At 33.9% G+C, this 19,310-nt stretch overlaps 2 protein-coding genes across 3 annotated transcripts in view; both read right to left on the bottom strand.

The window, feature by feature from the left end:
- Positions 1–19,310, bottom strand: part of LOC145329668 (uncharacterized) — a 131,264-nt gene that overhangs the window by 45,252 nt on the left and 66,702 nt on the right. The gene's annotated exons all lie outside the window — the stretch shown is intronic.
- Positions 902–6,075, bottom strand: LOC145329670 (methylcrotonoyl-CoA carboxylase subunit alpha, mitochondrial-like). Of its 2 annotated transcripts, XM_080174022.1 has the most exons (6): positions 5,954–6,075; positions 5,591–5,721; positions 4,565–4,648; positions 3,568–3,639; positions 3,107–3,220; positions 2,209–2,344 (listed from the first exon to the last, which is right to left on the bottom strand). In XM_080174022.1, the coding sequence occupies exons 2-5, from the start codon at positions 5,675–5,677 to the stop codon at positions 3,173–3,175; spliced, it is 291 nt and encodes a 96-aa protein (XP_080030148.1). In that variant the 5' UTR covers positions 5,678–5,721; positions 5,954–6,075; the 3' UTR covers positions 2,209–2,344; positions 3,107–3,172. The 2 variants fall into 2 exon arrangements, with proteins under 2 accessions (XP_080030149.1, XP_080030148.1); XM_080174023.1 differs by lacking the exons at positions 4,565–4,648; positions 5,591–5,721; positions 5,954–6,075 and adding exons at positions 902–1,046; positions 1,623–1,793 and having other exon boundaries at positions 2,183–2,344; positions 3,568–3,602.

Below are 19,310 nucleotides of genomic sequence, written 5' to 3'. Positions count from 1 at the left end.
TTTAACCATATAGACCATTTTAATTTTAGTATCATAACATTCTTTGCTTTTTCCTTATATAAAAGTAATAGAATGTCTATTTGTGTGTAGATTAAGACCTCGCTAACCACTGGACAGGTCAAGTGAAGGCTTATAACTATTTTGGGTGAGAGTACCTCCACCATCCCCTAGAAAAATCACCGTTAGAAAAGCTTATCCTTAAAGCGCCTCTGGAGGCCTAAAGGGGTGTACCCGCTAGTTTTACATATTTTCTTAAAAGCTTGAAGCCAAAAATTTAATCTATATAAAACATCAATTTACGATGACTTTTTACTATGCATTGAAGTCACTTAGGTTATTTCAATAGGACATTTATATATACAAGAAATCAGAGAGGTAATATTCTTCAAATGTAAACTTTCCCAGGACGGAATTAATACCATAAAAAAACCTAGTTTTTACCACTTTTATGGTAAAATTTTACCAGCCTATACGATTTAAAAGGTGGTAAAATTTTACCGTAACCGTGGTAAAAACACTTTTGGTGGTACTCTGTGACGCTTTTTACCAGCGATTTTTACCACAATTATCGGTAAAATTTTACCAGATTTCCGGTAAAATATTACCATTTTAGGACGCAAATTTATACCAGATTTTGACCAATTTTTACCACTTTTTTGGTAAAATTTACCGCAAATTTCTGGTAGATTTTACCGAAAAAGTGGTAAAACTGTTCAACACCTGGTAATATTTTTGCCCTAAATTGGTAAAATTTTACCAGAAATAGGGTAAATATGGTAAAAATTTACCAAAAATTGTGGTAAAAACGGGTGGTAAAAATCACGAGAAAGTGGTAAAAAACGACCTTAATTATAGAAAAACATCGCTTGTAGGTATAAATCGCAAAAATAAAAAAAAATTGTTTTCATTTTTATCTTTATTGATTGAAACAAAACTTAAACATATTTTTCTTGATTCTACTGCTCTGGCCGCGAAAACTGTTGCGCAACCTCCTGGATTTGCTGGGCACCGGCCCCATTCGACCTCGTATTGCACTGATATTCAACCTGGAATAAAATTGCTCATTAGTTAATTAGATAATTACAGGGATATAAAGGGATAAGACAATGGCTGATAAATTGATGTTCATCTCTAATGATGATACACATCGTTACCCCTTCTGTAGATTACAATAAGTGATTGAAATGTTAGGACACTCAACTTAATGAACCAACCAATAAAAAATCAATAAAAGTACCCAAGGTTGTTAGGCCAAAGAATAAGAAAATGTTATTTGAAAACTTTGGGGGCTAGTGTAATTTACAGCCCAATGTCCCATCCCTCCCTACTAAATATCTAATCTATAATACAAAGTAGAACGATGTCTGTCCGTCCGTCCGTCCCAAAGATAAAGCCTATACTCGCTGTTTACGCAAATGTGTCAGAACTTCCCCCCCCCCCTTACTCTCACACCTAAATTTTTTCTTTTGAAAGCAAAAATAAAAGTGTGTAGGTTCGACTCCCCCTCTCCCCCCTCATTCATTTCCTACAGGCATCTTGACACGTGGCAAAAAAATCAACAAACTTATCTAACTAAACATCTTTGAAAACGCAGAACGAGAAAAAATAAAGGGAAAGCTTACCTGGAAAACATAATCAGTAACAACATCCGTGGCTAACAAGAACAGGATAGTACTCGGCTTTACTGATTATATGCTTCACGTGGCGTATGGAGCCTTTTTTAAGAAGTTGAGCACAGATTTTAGCAAGGCAGCCCGCTGGGGTAGGCAGTGAAAACCAGGCTTGGGTACATCCTAAATAGAGATAGGTTGTTAGAAGATTTTAGCAAGGCAGTAAGAATGTTTGGAACTTTATACAAATGTCTAACTACGTTTTAAATCAACCATCTCTCTCCATAGGCATTAATCAAGTATAATTTCCCAGGGATATAAAGGGATAAGACAATGGCCGATAAATTGATATACATCCCCAATGATGATACACAAAATTGCCCCTTCTGAAGATTACAATTAGTGGTAGAAACGTTTTAGCAATCAACATAATGAAGCAACCAATTAAAATTAAATAAAAGTCTCAAAGGTTGTTAAGCAAACGAATAAGGAAACGTTATTATAACACTTTGGGGACTAGTGAAATAAAAAGCCCATGCGTTCCTGATAATTTCCCCTGGAACAAAACTGACCTGAACTTCTACGTGTCTGGGGTCAACAACAAACTTCTCCAGGAGCATCACTTCGTCACCGAAGGACTTCATCGGCTCGCGCTTGGCAGACTCCAGCTGGGCCTCAAACTCGCCAGCGGTCATGGCAATCCTCATACCCTTGCCACCCCCTCCGCGGACAACCTATGACAATATCAAATAACAGTTTTCCACAGGTAGAAAAATAAAAACAATATAAAATTTAGCAGCTACTCTACAATAAGGTATGCCGTCACTCCGTCTGACTGTACTATATATCATTACACAATGGTAGAAAAATATAACACTACATTTCTTTACATACATATATATAATTTATATAACTTACATATTCCTTTTTTTTTTAACATTGATTCCCAGAATTATACCTAAGGTATAATGTTATATTCGAGCCTTGAAGTTGAAATATATTATGTCACTAGCGGCTTCGCCCCTAGCCTCTAGGGGCTTTGCCCCAAGAGGTTTAATCAAACCAATTTTTCGTATTTTAGATTTAAAAGAAAAGTTAAAAAAAATTTTTTTTTGGGGGGGAATTTTTTTTTTTGGGGGGGGAGGGCGGGGGGGTAGTCGACCCCACTATTTAAATTTTAGTTTTAAAAAGAAAAAAGAAATTTTTTTTGGGGGGGTGTTTTTCATTTTTGGGGGGGTTGGGGGTGTCCCACCCCCCAAGAAAATAGCTTAAAACCATCACAGGACCAGTAGGTATAATCCCTGAAAAGTAGAGCCCAATCGGTTCAGCGGTTACTGAGATCTTAAGCTTCAGACGGACAGACAGACGGACAGACGGACAGACAGACATCGTTCTACTTTGTATTATAGATTGTCCATATTAAACATCCTGTTTTATATTTATATTATTTACTATTTTATTGCGGTACATGTGGACATACTTGTCCTTGTTCCCACCTTGATCATAACAGGGAACCCGATCTTGTCTGCCTCCGCCTTCAAGGTGTCCAGGCTCTGGTCCTCTCAGTGGTAACCGTGGATTACAGGTACGTTAGCGGCTTCCATGATCATCTAAAAAACAGGTTAAATATTAGAAAAATTGTAACGACAGACTTCTTTTAAATACACAGTTGCTTTTCCTAGAGCCTACTTGTGTTTCGTCTTAAAAGAGGATGGTTGGAGGGTTTTTACCAATGAAAATTTTCGAGGTCATTTTTCCAGGAAGCGGTGTCATACCCCCCCCCCCCCCGCCAAAAAAACAGCATAAACATTCCCTGAAAATTATGGAAGACCAGAAGATTGAGATCGTAGAGGACAAATGAACAGACATCCTGTTACTCCGGTATAGTATAGAGTGTTATTTCTTTCTACTTGAAATCAACCAAAATAAGTTCCTGAGTAGCTACTCTATCATTTACCTTAGATGTAGACTTGATACCCATATCTCTAATGGCAGTGGACGGTGGACCAACAAATATAACTCCTTTCTCCTGATAAAAAAAAAAATTTAAATTAAAAGGTAGGTATCATTCTTATTAATATAATATTACATTCTTGAAATTAACCAGAAAAAAACGTAAGCAGTACAGTGGCGTGCACAGGGTTTTTACGGGAAGGGATGTAATCTTAGAGGTTTTTAAAAAACGGGGGGGGGGGGAATCTACATAATTTTAATTTTAAGGGGTGTGTTGTCAACCCCATTCCTCACACTAATGACCGTGGACAAGATAATGAACGAAATATACATATATAAATCCCCAAATATATTGAACAAAACAACACCTTAGATTAGTTCAGACACTGCTAGTTTGAATGAACCAATCAAGATTTAAAGTTGTGAGCTAACGTGCTTATAAAACTTTGGGTACCAGTATAACTTCCAGTCTAATATCCACTCCCTCCCTGCAGTCAAATGGAAAATATTACCTGTCCAGGGATATAAAATACACGTGGATATTATTAATGACATATCATGGAAATTAGGTTCCTAACATGGACTTCATATATTGGTCAGTTCGTTTACCCAGAAGGAGGTAAGGGGGTGTTGTAAGGGAGGAATAAGGGTGTATCTTTATTTTAGCCCGCTGTGAGTACCGCTTTATTAGAGTACATGAAAAACTGGTGTAACATCCAGGTAATAATATATCCATTTACCCAAGAATCTTAAGGGATAAGACAATGGTCGACAAATTGATGTACTGTACATGTACAACCCCATTGATGATACACAAAATTACCCCTTACATAGATTACCTTTTGTGGTTGATACGTTTGGACACTCAACTTAATGTACCAACCAATCAGAGATCACTTAATCCCCAAAGTTGTTAAGCCAACGAATAAGAATACGTTATTATAAAAGTTTGGGGACACGTGTAGTTAACAGCCCATTGTCCCCTCCCTCCCTGCATTTACCTGGCAAAGATTAGCAAACTCGACATTCTCGGAGAGAAATCCATAGCCAGGATGTACAGCATCGGAGCCGGTTTCCGCCGCAACCTAAGATAATACAGTGTATGGTCAATAGTAACTAAGCCCCTAGAGGCCTCTAGGGGCACTTGAGTTAGTGGTGAGTTGAAATAGATCCCAACATTTTTTTATTTTAGTTTCAATAGAAAAAGTAAAAAATCCATCTTAAGGCTTAAATATGATCAGAAAATAGAATAAAACCAACTCAGGACCTATGTGATGCCTACCTAAAATAGAGAACCCAATCGGATCAGTAGTTATTTAGAAAAAAAGTCTTACTGCTTTATATAATAGGATGATGCATATAAGAGTTATTCTAAATCTTAATAGGTAGATTCTTCCAAGTTTCAATTTAAATTATCAATCACACCATTAAGCAAAAAACAACACCCATTTTTTTGCAATGTGAAAGGTGTGGGGAGGGGGGGGGGGGGGCTGGGAAAGAGCCGACCCACTACCTTGAATTTTAATTTTTCAAAGTTTTTAAAAAATAAAATTTTTGGGGTAATTTTTCTTAGGCCTATAAAAAATCCATGTATAAATTAAAACCTTTCCGAGACATACAATAAGCTTCAATGTAGAGGAGAGACGTGTACGTACGCTAGATATTTCGCTACAAACGAAGACAAACAAACATCCTGTTACTTTTATTTAAGGATTATTTTAATCAATCAATTCTTGTAATGTCCATCTAAAACTAATACCTAACAGTATAATGTCAGAGATATAAAGGGATAAGACAAAACAATGGTCGATAAATTGATGTAAATCCTCAATGATGATTAACAAAATTACCCCTTGGATTAATATTAGTGGTTGAAACGTTCGAACACTCAACCTATTGAGCTAACCAATCAAAATTCACTAAAGTCCTGATGTCGAAAGTTGTAAACCAACGAAAATGTAAACGTAATTATAAAACTTTTGGCACTAGTTTAATAAACAGTATCTCCTCTCTCTGGTATAATATACCTTTAAAATAGTATCTCCCCTGAGATAGCTCTGTTGTGAGGCAGCTGGACCAATTCTAACAGGTTCGTCCGCCATGGCTACATGCATAGAGTTTCTGTCGCTGTCACTGTAAACTGCCACAGTTTTAATACCTATAATAAATTTTGACTAAAACACAATAAAATGTAGGTAACAAAGGAAGGGTTGGGGCGGAGGTGCCACTTTATATAGGAAACAAACAAAAAATCGTCGGAAAAAGCCGTTTTTTAAGCAAACAAAAGCGCGTTTTGCTCTATCTGTGAGATATTATGAATAAGATAATGTTAAGATTTGATATTAAGATGAGAAAAATTTACGTTCACAGTCCCTTTAAAGACACAATACCTGTAATAATAATACCCTGGCCTTTCTCATTATAAGCCTAGGCAGAGCCATGCTGGTGAGTGATGCTAGCCCAAGCGTGGACCGTGGTGAACTGTACTTCTAACGGCAATACCTAATTACAGGGTTACGAAAGTTTAAATTGATGTTTTTTTTTTTAATGTTAATATTAAATGTAATATCGTTTTGTAATGACATATAAAATATATATTCGATAGAATATAAAAAAATATAGTGCATTCAATATTAAAAAAAAATATTTAAATATATATATAGTTGTTAACCATATAGAATCTATTTCCGGCCGGGTTCTTAAAAGATATTGCCGCGTTTTTTTCGACATTTTTTACGCTATGAATAACAAGCGCGACATTCGCGAAATCTAAAAGAGTATACAATGATTTATTTAATTATTTCGCTTTTGATGGTACGGCCTTCATAGAAAAAAAAAGATTATCTTCAATCCATTTTTGCTGCATATTAATTAATGCATCTTTTTAGAGCTGTGTTAGACATTAGAAAAATTGCTAAAAAAATAATTTAAAATTCAGTATTTTTATGTTATATACTCTGTTTGAAATTCTATCGTCAACGTTCAATCAATTAATGTCTAAAAAACGCCGAAAAAATGTGGCATTCATCTTTTAAAAACCCATCTCGGTGGTATTTCCGGTTGGCAAAGACAACATAAATATAGAAATCATGAAACATTGTTGTTCCACAATTTTGCCACATTTTTAAACATCTTGCTTAAAAAAAATCTTCCAAACAAATTGTAAATTCTACAAATTTAAATATTTAGAGAAAATTGAGTAGTAATTTACTTCTTGATTCAAAATATTTGATTAAATTGAATCAAAACTAATAATTATTTTTGGCACTCTATATTCAAATAATCATAAGCAATTATCAATAGTGCGCATGCGTGCACAGAGGTGCCATAAATTTCAAAACTTAAAAATATAAGTTTTGTAGCGAAATTACTCTATAATTCGAAATCTCTGTCTTTCTTTTAGAAACATTCAGGGGAATATACGAAAGCTTATATTTATATTAAAGATGAAAAATCGATAAATTCAAATGCACACGGCACATCTGCGTAAACACACAGACCTGGATTTTTTTTCTTTTAATTTTAATTCGTATGAAGCTAGCTCAAATAAGTAAATATTAAATTTGATATATTTTTGACGATGCGGGAGGATGTTTTAAAAGAAATGATGAAATAATTTTCAAGGTTTTAAAAAAAAGTTAGCTTCTTTTATGCGAAAAAATTCAATAAAAAGTAAAAATTTTTACCAAAAAGTTGGTCAAATTTTACCAAGTTTTTTTTTTTGGCAAAGTCCAAAAATTTGGACTTAGCCTAAAAATTTACCTTGTCAATTTTTACCAAAAAGTTGGTCAAATTTTACCAAGTTTTTTTTTTGGCAAAGTCCAAAAATCTGGACTTAGCCTAAAAATTTACCTTGTCAATTTTTACCAAAAAGTTGGTCAAATTTTACAAAGTTTTTTTTTTTGGCAGAGTCCAAAAATTTGGACTTAGCCTAAAAATTTACCTTGTCAATTTTTACCAAAAAGTTGGTCAAATTTTACCAAGTTCATTTTTTTTGGCAAAGTCCAAAAATCTGGACTTAGCCTAAAAAAATACCTTGTCAAATTTTACCAACTTTTTGGTAAAAATTGACCAAATTGCGTTTTTTTGTCTAAGTCCGAAAATTCGGACTTAACCTGAAAAATAGAGTTGTAAAATTGACCACATTTTTGGTAAAACTTCCAAAAGTGGTAAAATTAAAAAAAAAAAAAAAATTTAAATTTAGGCTTCATTGTATAGAAGTCATTATTTTAAAGTACTACAACTGATTATGAAGAGCTGTTTTGTATTTAAAACACAAAAAACGGGTTTTTTTGTTTCGTCAAATTTTACAAAAAAAATGGTAAAATTTGACTAATTTTTTGGCTAAAATTTTTGCTGGTAAAATTTACCACGAAACTGGTATATTTTACCAGGTTGACCAGCTTTACCACTTTTCTGGTAAAACGACCTTTTTTTCTGGTATTTCGTAGAACCTGGGTTGGTTATTCAGTGTCAAATTTGTGTGCTAAGTGATATGTTAAGTTGTATATTTATTTTGTGGAGTTAGTTGGTTTGGTTAGTTAGGGATACTTTATGTGCGGCTTATGTTAAGTGTGTGTGTGTGTGTAAGACACAGTGGAATCACAATAAAAAGACGGAAATTCATTAAAAGTTAATCCATATTTTAAGCGTATAAATTTTGAGGGTTTCAAAAATTATTTATAAAACAGTTTTTTTGAGCTTTATAAGATTTTAAGACAAATTATGTTTAGCTTTTTCTGCTTTAAAAAAATTAATCACGGTTTTAATGCCAAAAAACCGTAAATTTATAGATGATAATATTTATCAATGCAATTTTAAACTATAAAATAATCAGGTCATCATAGTATTTAAAGCAAAAAAATACAAATTATAGAAACTTTTTTTTATAATTCTCCCTTAACCCCACAGTGCATGTTGGGTGAAAGTTTGAGAATGTATGGATTCTAGGAATATGTACATAAAATTATGCAAATATACACTCTCTCTCTCTCTCTCTCTCTCTCTCTCCCTCCCTCTCTCTCCCTCTCTCTCTCTCTCTCTCTCTCTCTCTCTCTCTCTCTCTCTCTCTCTCTCTCTCTCTCTCTCTCTCTCTCTCTCTCTCTCTCTCTCTCTCTCTCTCTCTCTCTCTCTCTCTTTCTCTCTCTCTCTGCTTTATATTTCTATTTTTTTTCTCTCTTAAATATGACAAAAACTTTGTTTCTATCTTTTTTTTCCAGCTTTATTTTTTTTCTATTTTAAACTTCTTCTAAGTCTGCTAGTCTCTAACTGTCTACAGCTCTTTCTCTCTCTCTCCGTGAGACCAGTATCTTTCTATAATGTCGATGTTTGGATTAGCTTTTCAGAGAATATTCCTAATGATCATACCATAGTGTTAAGCGCTTTTCTTGGATAATGGGCCACCCTCATCCCACATATTCAAGTGAATACTCTAGAGGCTAGGGGCGAAGCCACTAATTGTATAAAAAAAATAATGCTGTAAAATATACCCTTTTCCACTAAATATATCTCTATCTATGTCTATCTATCTGTCTATCATCTAACTAACTATCTGTCTAAATCTGTGTCTCACTAATGGTAACTTATGAAACCTATATGTCATAGAAATTTAAACGTCCAGATTGATGTTTTAAGCACTTTATTATTATATACTAGCAGCTGCGCCCCTAGCATCTAAGTCTCTCTATATTCGAAGGGATTTGGAAGGCCAGGAAATTAGCCTAAAACCATACCAAGACTTATCTAAAAAATAGCCTAAAACCATATCAGGACCTATAATAAGCTTCACTGTAAATGAGAACCATATGGGTTCAGCGGTTAGCAAGATCCTTATTTCTTTTTATTTGGAGATACATTTATATCTGCTTGAGTATCTAAGGAAGGGTGAGGGCAATGGCATTATAATCTTACCTAATCTTCCCTTAAAAATTAACAAGTTTAAAAACTATAATTTCTCACATTGGAGAAGATAAAATTATTGTCAATTGTCTTGTCCCTGTATTCCTTGGTGTAGCCACTTTGCATCCAAATAATTTCATTTAAAATGCACTTTTCTTCTTGCCTTCAAATGGAAATTAGGGGGCTTTGTTTTTCAGATCACTTTAAAAGAATGCTTTTATTTCATGGAGTAATTGAATAAGACTAATACTATTTAATATCAAAGTAAAAGTTAGTTAACATAACTTTTTGCCTATGCAGTATTTTTCATATTTATTTTTAACTTTACTAAACCTATTTTAAAATCATCGTTACTTTCTAAGTTAAACATTTGAACAGCTTTTAAATCAACATAAGAGTATAAATAGGTATAAATATTAGTATATAAGAATGTTGTCATAGTTAGAGATCAAATGTTGTCTCTAATTTCGAGATAAATATCAGGCCTTATTAGCTTTTACAAAACAGTATCCTTAATTTTCCTCTAAAATATTTCTCTATGAACTAAATATTCTAGTTGCATTATTCTCTTTTTGCATACCATAGGTAGCAATCATACAATTTCAATTTTCATACGATAATTTCAGGTGTTACCAGGACCAAACCATGTTATTACTTGTTACTTTCATGTATTGCCAGGCAAAAAATCATTTACTTTAAAAAATTTGAATTAAATTAGGACACCTGTCATGTCAGGGTTTGGATTAGAGTAAAACACTAGTAGTGGAATGGGTTAAATAACTGTATATCCCTTTTCCAAGGACCCTGTGCCGACTTTAAATTGGGTCTTTGACAATCAACTAATAACGTCGGGAATATTAAGTCGCTATAAAAGAGCAGAAAGCTATATACTGGCAGGCGAAAAAACTCCTTAACATTGAGATCCAGGTAGTTGTTTGGATTAATACTATGTTAAAATTTAATGGGTTAGATAATAATAAAAAAAGTCCTGTTAAGGCGTTAGGGGGTCCTAATATTGATATCTAGACGTCTTTATAGCAGGAACTTGCTTCTAATGATGGTTTGTCATCATTATACATCAAAAACCCATAGTGAACACAAATAAAATAAAAATTTATTGTTCGCCAGGTAATGTATGAGTATAACTATACATATACAAATACTATATAATTTACCTAACTAAGGCAAGAATTCAAATGTAAGAAAACATGAATCCAGTTTACACGGATGTTTATAATACTTTTACCATCGAAAGTGCTATTTTAGAATCGCTAACAATCATTTTTAAGAATTAAACATCATAAACATTATCAATATTATTGATTAAAAGTACTTAAGACAGACAAATCATCATCATATTAATTCTACTAAAATTAACGCCATTTAAAAATTTAAACAAATGCAAAAAAAACTTCTTTTAATGGTAGCCAAATATGCAAAATTTTAAAACATGCTGTTTAAAACTGGGAACAAAATCTTGGTGACCAATTTGCAGGCCAAACGGCAAAGCTTGTATAAAAAAAAACAAGTTTGTATGCATTTAATAATGTCATTTGGGGTTTAGAGAGTTCTGATTAAAATAGATAATATATTGGCTTAATTAAGGTTTAGAAATCTACCAGGAAGGGAGGAAGAGGATAATGGCTGTAAAATAAATCTATAAACCTTTCTTCCTCCAAATAACGAAGGCAAGATAAACAGTGCATAATTGCAGGGAAGAAAATGACAAATTGTTGATTGTCCTACCCCTTTTTCCCTGAAAATCTACCCAATTATCAGAGTTTTAGTTAGTCACAAGATTTAAAAATCTGTTGATTACTTCTAAAAGACTTTACAAATCAGACTTTTTTTGCTATGATATTAAATGAGTAGCAACTCAATGCAGTGTGTTAAAAGCTAAATATTTTCAAGCGTTCAAATATGAAAATCCAAGTAAAATATTGGAGGTAGGATCAATATTGCCCTTTCCTTTGTCCTTAGATTGAACTAATTTAATTCTAAAAAATATTGCATAATATTTAAATTTTAAATCCCTCTTGCCAAAAGAAAGGCATTAAAATTGGTTTAATTGGGTACAATACTAGGCATGAAAAGGCTATAATTAAACATTATACTGCAAAAAAAGTTAAAAAGATACTCTGTAAGTCTTCTTATACAAAATAAATTAATTTAAGAAAGAATTTTAACGGACTCACAAGCTAACGGTTGCGCCTCTAGCATCTAGTAGCTCTGTATTAGAAGAGGTAGAGATGGATAGTAAAATAGGCTAAAACTATCCTCTGATCAGTGTAAACCTTCTCTACAATGGAAAACTCAATTGGTTCAGTATTTTTCGAAAGATACAGACAAAAACCTTACTACCTTATAGGTTAGGCTAGGCTTCTTAAAGTACTTAAATGATTAAAAGGCTTATTAAAATATAAATTAATTGAGACTATCTAAAATGCCTAAAATAAATCCGCCACGCCCACCAACCAATGTTTATCCACGGTGTTCCCACGAAGTTAAAAGAGAAAACAAAAAGCAAACATCTAATAAAAAAGAAATGTTCAATAACAAGTTTTAAATATCATGGAGTAATATTAAAGCTAGAGAAAAAACTATTTTAACCACAACTTTTAAAGAATTTTATAATAAAGTAGTACATTTAACTATTAGTTCAATAACAAAATTGCTATTGAATAACAGAAAAAAAACTTTTTGTTATCAATTCTTTCTTTTTTTTGAAAATGTCTTTTTTTCATATCGTCGTATTATGCTTTGGAAAAAAATCATAATATCAACACAGCAATAAAAAGAATGCAGTTATGATTATATATTATAAATTAGAGATATTATAAATTAGAGATTGCCCAGATTTTCATGTGCTTTTATAAAGTAATTCTCAAGGCTTGCTAAAATAACAATACCCACCTCTCCAACTGAATGAACGAGCTGACCAATAAATAAGGTCCATATAAGTAAGCTAAATTGACGACAAAATTACCCCTGTCAATGTATATCCACGTAGATCCTATATCCATTAATATGTTACAATGTAAAAACATTTGTTTATAATACCAGATACAAAAGATAAATAAAATAGTTTGTGTAACAGAGTAAAAAAATGGGAAAAGAAAGTATAGTCAAAATAATAATGAGAAATAATGAGGAAAATAAAGTTTTCAAAAGCTATTTTTGGGTATAGTCCCTTTCGTGACATCGACTCTTAAGGGGCGTTTTGTCATATTTTCACAGTAGCTTTTGAGAGGTTATTTTAGGTTAGGTTAGGTGATTACTTAGCAATTTTAGGCAATTGGCCCAACAGGGTTAGAGGCCCCTGCAGGGGCTAGAAATAGGAGAAAAGCTATTGCGAAAATACGACAAAAAGCCCCTTAAGAGGCGATGTTACGAAACCAACAATACCCAATATTTTTTCTAATTCTTTTATTCCTGTGATCAAAGCAAAAGTTTGGCAACAACCATTACTTTCATTTTTATTTATGGGCTTAATATTTATTTTTGGTGCCGAAACTACTCTAATAACAAGAGTCATAATTGTACATTTATTGACACTACCTACCAAAAAGAGAATATATCTATCTATGCTTACTATGCTTTTTCTATGCTTACATATTTTAAAACATTAATTGCTTTATTTTGTTTTAAAGCAAAAAGCTCTACTTTTAATTCTTTTGTCATAAAACTATTTACGTCCTAAAATGCTGCGCTGCGTTTGGAAATCATTGTTCTTGACTTTTAAAGCTATCCATTTTAAATTCGCAAGTTTTTATACTTTTATGCAAAACTTATGAATTTCAACATTTTCTAGAATGCAAATTAACTTAAAAATAAACAAATTCTGCATAAATACATTTTTGCGAATTTTTTGGCAAAATTAACTTCTGCAAGCCAAATTCTTGCGAATATTATTCCCGCATTTTTTCGGCATTCCTTTTTAGTAGCAAAGCTACTTTATTACTACGAGTGCGCGTCAATCTGACTGTGTGTTTGTTCCATGTCGGCCTATTTAAGAAAGGACGGCTGAATGATTTTTTTAAATTTCTTGTTCTATTAACAACTTTTCTCGTTCGTGCATTACGATGTTAGGGAGATGAAATATATATTAAAAGGATTCCGGATTTCTTGCTATTATAATTTTCTTTGCTTTGTTACTTAAGAATGATGATATCCTTGTTCTGTATTAATAAAAGAAAACTAATTTCTTGAAATAAATGTAAAAGTTAGTATATTTTGATAGTAAGGTGGGTGTTGGATTTGGATTTTTATATTTTTTTACCCAAGATTTGAAGTTCTAGAAACATTAAAGGAAAAAATGTATAGGTAAATGAAATAAAATTATGATTGTTTATCCTATAATATAAAGCTGTAAGTTTTTTTTTTGTCTGATGCTTAAGATCCCAGAGAGCACTTTTAATAGAAGCTTGTATATATGCCCAAGGGTGGTTTTAGGCTTTTTTCTTGGACCTACTCCCTAGAGACTTCAGGTGAAGCAACTAGTATTAGTTAAAGTATCAGGATTTAAGTCTGTATGTTAAGTAAGTTCTATCAAATCAATAGGCAATTGGAATACAATTTATAAAACATTTTAAATTTTAGACCGATTTTCTGTTTTCATTTCCTTATTTGTTTATTCCTTTATCTTTATCCTAAAAACTAAGGTTTACGATTTGCAATTAAATTTTAGTAAATCAAGTGGCGCTACCGCCCTTCTCTCTGTACTGTAGTTGGGCAAATGATTCTATTTCTCCTTCATTAATTAACAGCTTTAAAACACTTAAAATACCAAGAATATTTTTCACCTTAAAATGCTCCGACCACCTGCCCATCACTATAAGTCTGACAGCTGAACTTTCTAAATCCAACACAAAACACCAAACCTACATAAATTTTTCCAAAGCTGACTGGCCAAAATTCACTTCCTTCACTGAAAATATTTTTACCAACGCCAGACCAGTCAGTGATGTCCACAAAGCAGAAAAATTTTTCCGTAAAACCCTTCAAAAAGCATCAAAGAAGTTCATTCCAGCAGGCAGAATCCCTCAGACCTTCAATGCTCTCCCAACAGAAGCTGCTAGACTTATTAACCAGCGTGACGACATCAAAAAAAGCTAATCCAGCTGACAACAGATTGCAAGATTTGAACAAACAAATCACTAAAACAATCAACGAACATCGAAAGAAGAAGTGGACTGAACACCTTGCCACCTGTCAGCCTGGTTCCAAGAAACTCTGGAAAACCATCAAGAGTCTTGGAAACCAACCACATCAACCAGACAACCAAGGTATTAGCTTTAATGACAAAACTTACTCTCACGCCAGGAAAATTGCTGACCAATTCAACAGGCAATACACTCCAGAATGCAAGAAGAAACCTAACCAAGCTCTGCGCCGTACACTAAGATCCTTGAAGAAAAAATCTAAACATCAACAGATTATTTTCACACCAGAGCAAACGTTAGCTGCAATCAAGAAAGCCAAGAACTCAAAAGCTCTTGGCCCGGATGATCTGTCACCTGTTACCTTAAAACATCTTGGACCCAACGGCATCAGGTTTCTCACAGAGATTTTTAACAACTGCATGAAGCAATCGATCATCCCAAGCATCTGGAAGACGGCCAAGATCATACCTTTACTGAAACCAGGCAAACAATCCAACCTCGGACCGAGCTACAGACCAGTCTCATTACTGTCACCTGCCATCAAGATTCTCGAAGCTCTACTCCTCCCCCATGTTACGGAGGCCGTCCAACTTGCTGACCATCAACACGGTTTCAGGAAAGGTAGATCCACATGTACTGCTCTATTTTCAATCATAGACCACGTACATAAAGGTTTAAACAGAAAGAAACCATCACATAGAACCGTGTCAGTTGCCATAGACCTGTCCAAGGCATTTGATACAGTAGATCACCAGCTCCTCCTTGATGATATCAATCAACTCCATCTTAATGACTACATCAAGAAATTTCTATGTGCATACCTAAGAGGCAGGCAGACCTATGTTGTATTTAGAAATTCTAAATGCAAATATAGGAAGGTAAAACAGGGTGTCCCGCAAGGTGGCGCCCTGTCTCCAGTCCTGTTTAACCTTTACATGGCCTCCATGCCGCAACCCCCGGGAGACATCAAACTCGTCACATACGCGGACGACGGCAACATTCTCAACTCTGGCCCGGTAATTGAACCAATTGTCAAAGAGATAAACTCTTACCTCTCGGTCCTGGACACCTGGTTCAAAAGCCGTAATTTGTTCATCTCTCCATCAAAATCATCTGCCACAGTTTTTACTACATTCTCCAATGAAGTAAGTATGGAACTTGGGGTTGAAATAGCTGGAGAGAAAGTTCCCACAGTGAAAAAACCAAAAATCCTTGGGATCACTTTCGATGGCCTCCTTTCCTTCAGGGAACACACCAAGAACCTGAAATCCAATATCCAGTCCAGGAATAACATCCTTAAAGCTCTCACTGGAACTTCTTGGGGAAAGGACAAGGAAGTCATTGTTAACACCTACAAGGCAACAGGTCAATCCTTGCTCAACTACTGTTGCCCAATCTGGACACCAGCCCTCAGCAAAACCTCCTGGGAAGACCTCCAGACAGCCCAGAACACAGCCCTCAGAGTGGCCACTGGCTGTCACACCATGTCTGATTCTGACCACCTACACTCAGAGACAAAGGTTATGCAGGTGCGCCAGCATTGTGAAATGTTGAGCAAGCAATTTCTACTCGCAACTCAAAAATCGGGACACCCTAATAGAGTGGACCTGATTTCCCCACCCCCAGCCAGGCAGATGAAACAGACCTTGAAGTCCAAATTTGGCAACGAAATAAGGAGTATCTCCAGACCCAACTTGCCAGAGGAGGACTACAAATCCAAGTTGAAGCTGATTCACACCAAAACTGTGAAAAATGTCATCAACAACACCACCAACAAGGTCCTAAATGCCCGTCCGCCAGAGATAAACAGAACGGAGCTCTCCCTGCCCAGAACAACCAGATCTACTCTGGCACAGCTGAGATCTGGATACAGCACTTATCTAAACAGTTACAAGGCCCGTATAGATAAGACTGGTTCCATAGTGGATAAATGCCCCAACTGTGACAGTTCTCACACCACGTCGCATTTATTCAACTGTCAACAAAACCCGACCAGCCTCACAGTTAAAGATCTATGGAAAAACCCTGTCAAAACTGCCAGATTCCTAAATCTGGCAACAGATGTTGATGATCACGGTTAGAAGGACCTGGGCTACAGAAAGAAAACCTTAAAATGCAATTCTTTTTCTTCCAAATTTATGAGTTACGAAATTAACTAAAATGAAAAAGTATTATTTCAACAACTTAAATCTTTAATTATTTTTTCCCCTTTTAACACACAAAAAAAAGATTTAAATGAAGTAAAGAAGATGTTTGATATCTGCCTGACTGGTATCCTCCCTTTTCATGCACCTATCACATAATTTCTTCAACAAGAAGCATTTTTGTGCATTTTTTAAACTTTTTACCAGAGGTTCAACCCTTTTAATAGATCTGCTTAGAAGCAAAGCTTTTCTGTAACCTTTGTTATTTATGTTTCTTATTCTGTTTTACAAATGGCCAAAAATTTACAAAAAATATGTTACAGAAAGTATTGTTAAATTTCAGAATAATTAGTCATATTATTGTTTTGATATTTTGTCATTGATATAATTAATTGATTGTAAAGACCTATTTATACAATATCCGTATCATGAAATATTCTCAATTGAATATAATAAAAGTAAGATCTTATTGCTGTTGATTGCATACCTATTTAAAGATAGGTATACAAACATTTTTATATGTGTAACATTTTATAGAGAGATGGAAAAGAAATAGGAATTTATATTGTACTAGCGGCTGCGCCCCTAGCATCTAGGGGCTCTATATTGAAGGGCAGAAAAATAGCCTAAAACCATACCAACCTGGACTTTATATAAAAATAAAAGTAGCCTAAATCCAACCTGAGACCTATAAGTAGCTTCACTGTAAAGGAGGACCATATCGGTTCAGCGGTTAGCAAGATCTTTCGCTACAGACAAAAAAAGCTTACTACTTTATATATTAGGACTAGCGGCTTCGCCCCTAGCCTCTAGGGGCTGTGCCCCAAGAGGTTTGATCAACCTATTTTTTCGTATTTTAGATTTAAAAAGAAAAAGTAAAATTAATTTTTTTTTTTTTGGGGGGGGGGGGGGTATTTTTCATTTTTTTTTTGGGGGGGGGGGGGTTGGGGGTGTCCCACCCCCCAAGAAAATAGCTTAAAACCATCACAGGACCAGTAGGTATATTCCCTGAAGAGTAGAGCCCAATCGGTTCAGTGGTTACTGAGATCTTAAGCTTCAGACGGACAGACAGACGGACAGACAGACAGACAGACATCGTTCTACTTTGTATTATAGATAAGAAGCTTCTCTATAACTATAATGTATTATCCTTGTTAAAAGGCAATTTCTTGGATGCATTACTTACTAATTATCATAATTTACAAAAAAAATCTTTCACTGTAAATCACGATCTATTTAGTACACAAAAATTACTTTACAAAGGATATTTTGCCCTTTTTCATTCATATTGCGGCCACATTTTTAAAAGCGAAGCTTTTCTATACTTAGGGTCGGTCCGTCCGTCTGAGATGGGTAGCATTTTTCATCAATTTAGGCATGTTAGAATTGTCCTATCGATTTCAAATTTTGCATGGTGATTCCTATAGTAGTTAGGTACGATTTAGAAAGCGTTGCAACTCTATAATCATTACCAATATGTCCGTACGTTCATTTTAAACATGTTGATTTTTTACATTTTTAACAACTAATTTTTTGTGTGTTCTAATTATCCGATTGTTCTGCTTTTTGGTATACTGATTCCTAGGACAACAAAGTTTAATATTATAAGCAAAGCAACTCTATAATTAAGTCATAAAAATGTAAGCATGTCCAAGCATCAAGAAGTTTTTCAACAAACAATTTTGCTTTTCATTTATATTCTGATTTTTCAGTTTTGACACTCTACAAGTGTTAATGTCCGTTTGTCCTACCGTTTCAGGGCTTCGCTTTTATAGATGTTGTCATCCTTGTTGAAGTGCAGCTACTCTATATTTAACGTCAGTACGTCATACTAACCGGACAGTATCTTACTTTTTCCTAGGTTTAATTTTGATTAGAATATACATTTATTAAGCTCATAAATAAATTCAGTGGTCTAAAATATTAACAAAAATTTGCTTATTTTTTTCTTAAGGTCTGTGTTACATGAAATAAACATACAGATTACAACAAGTTAAGTTATCTTTTGAGCATAAGTTAGACTATAAAAAGTATTTAATAAAGCCATACATCCTGAACCTCTTAATAGGATATGTTGATGTATTGGAGTAGCACGGCTGGTTTTTTATTAAATGAATAAGTTAGGGTACAATGTTTGGCACTTTCGATATAAGTAAATGATAATAAAAAACCCATAGAATGCGATAATAACTTCAGAAAAATCGAAGAAAATAGTTTTCATACTTAATTAACGTTTTTAAGTTTTTCTTCAAAAAGTTTAGATAAGATGCCTTTAAAAGTCGTCTATGATTTTGTCAGGGATAAAAATGTAACTTTAAAATAAGAATTACAACATATTTTGTCAATTAGTACAAAGTAAAATTTTGAACATTTTATTGATCAGTATATTTTTTAAAATGTGAAGTAGAAACCTGAATATTTTATCATGAAAATTGTGTTATGATTTGATTGTCTGCTAGATTACAAGAAAAAAGATACTGACAGTACTTGTTGGTTCTTTAAAAAAAATTAGGTAGATTACTTTCAGAACCCCTCTTTTTGCA

Source organism: Acartia tonsa, chromosome 10 (genome assembly GCF_053477335.1).
Source record: "Acartia tonsa isolate MP-2025a chromosome 10, ASM5347733v1, whole genome shotgun sequence".
Taxonomy (NCBI): Eukaryota; Metazoa; Arthropoda; class Copepoda; order Calanoida; family Acartiidae; genus Acartia; species Acartia tonsa.
The sequence above is the reverse complement of the archived record's forward strand: the minus strand, read 5'-3'. Positions and strand labels throughout refer to the sequence as shown.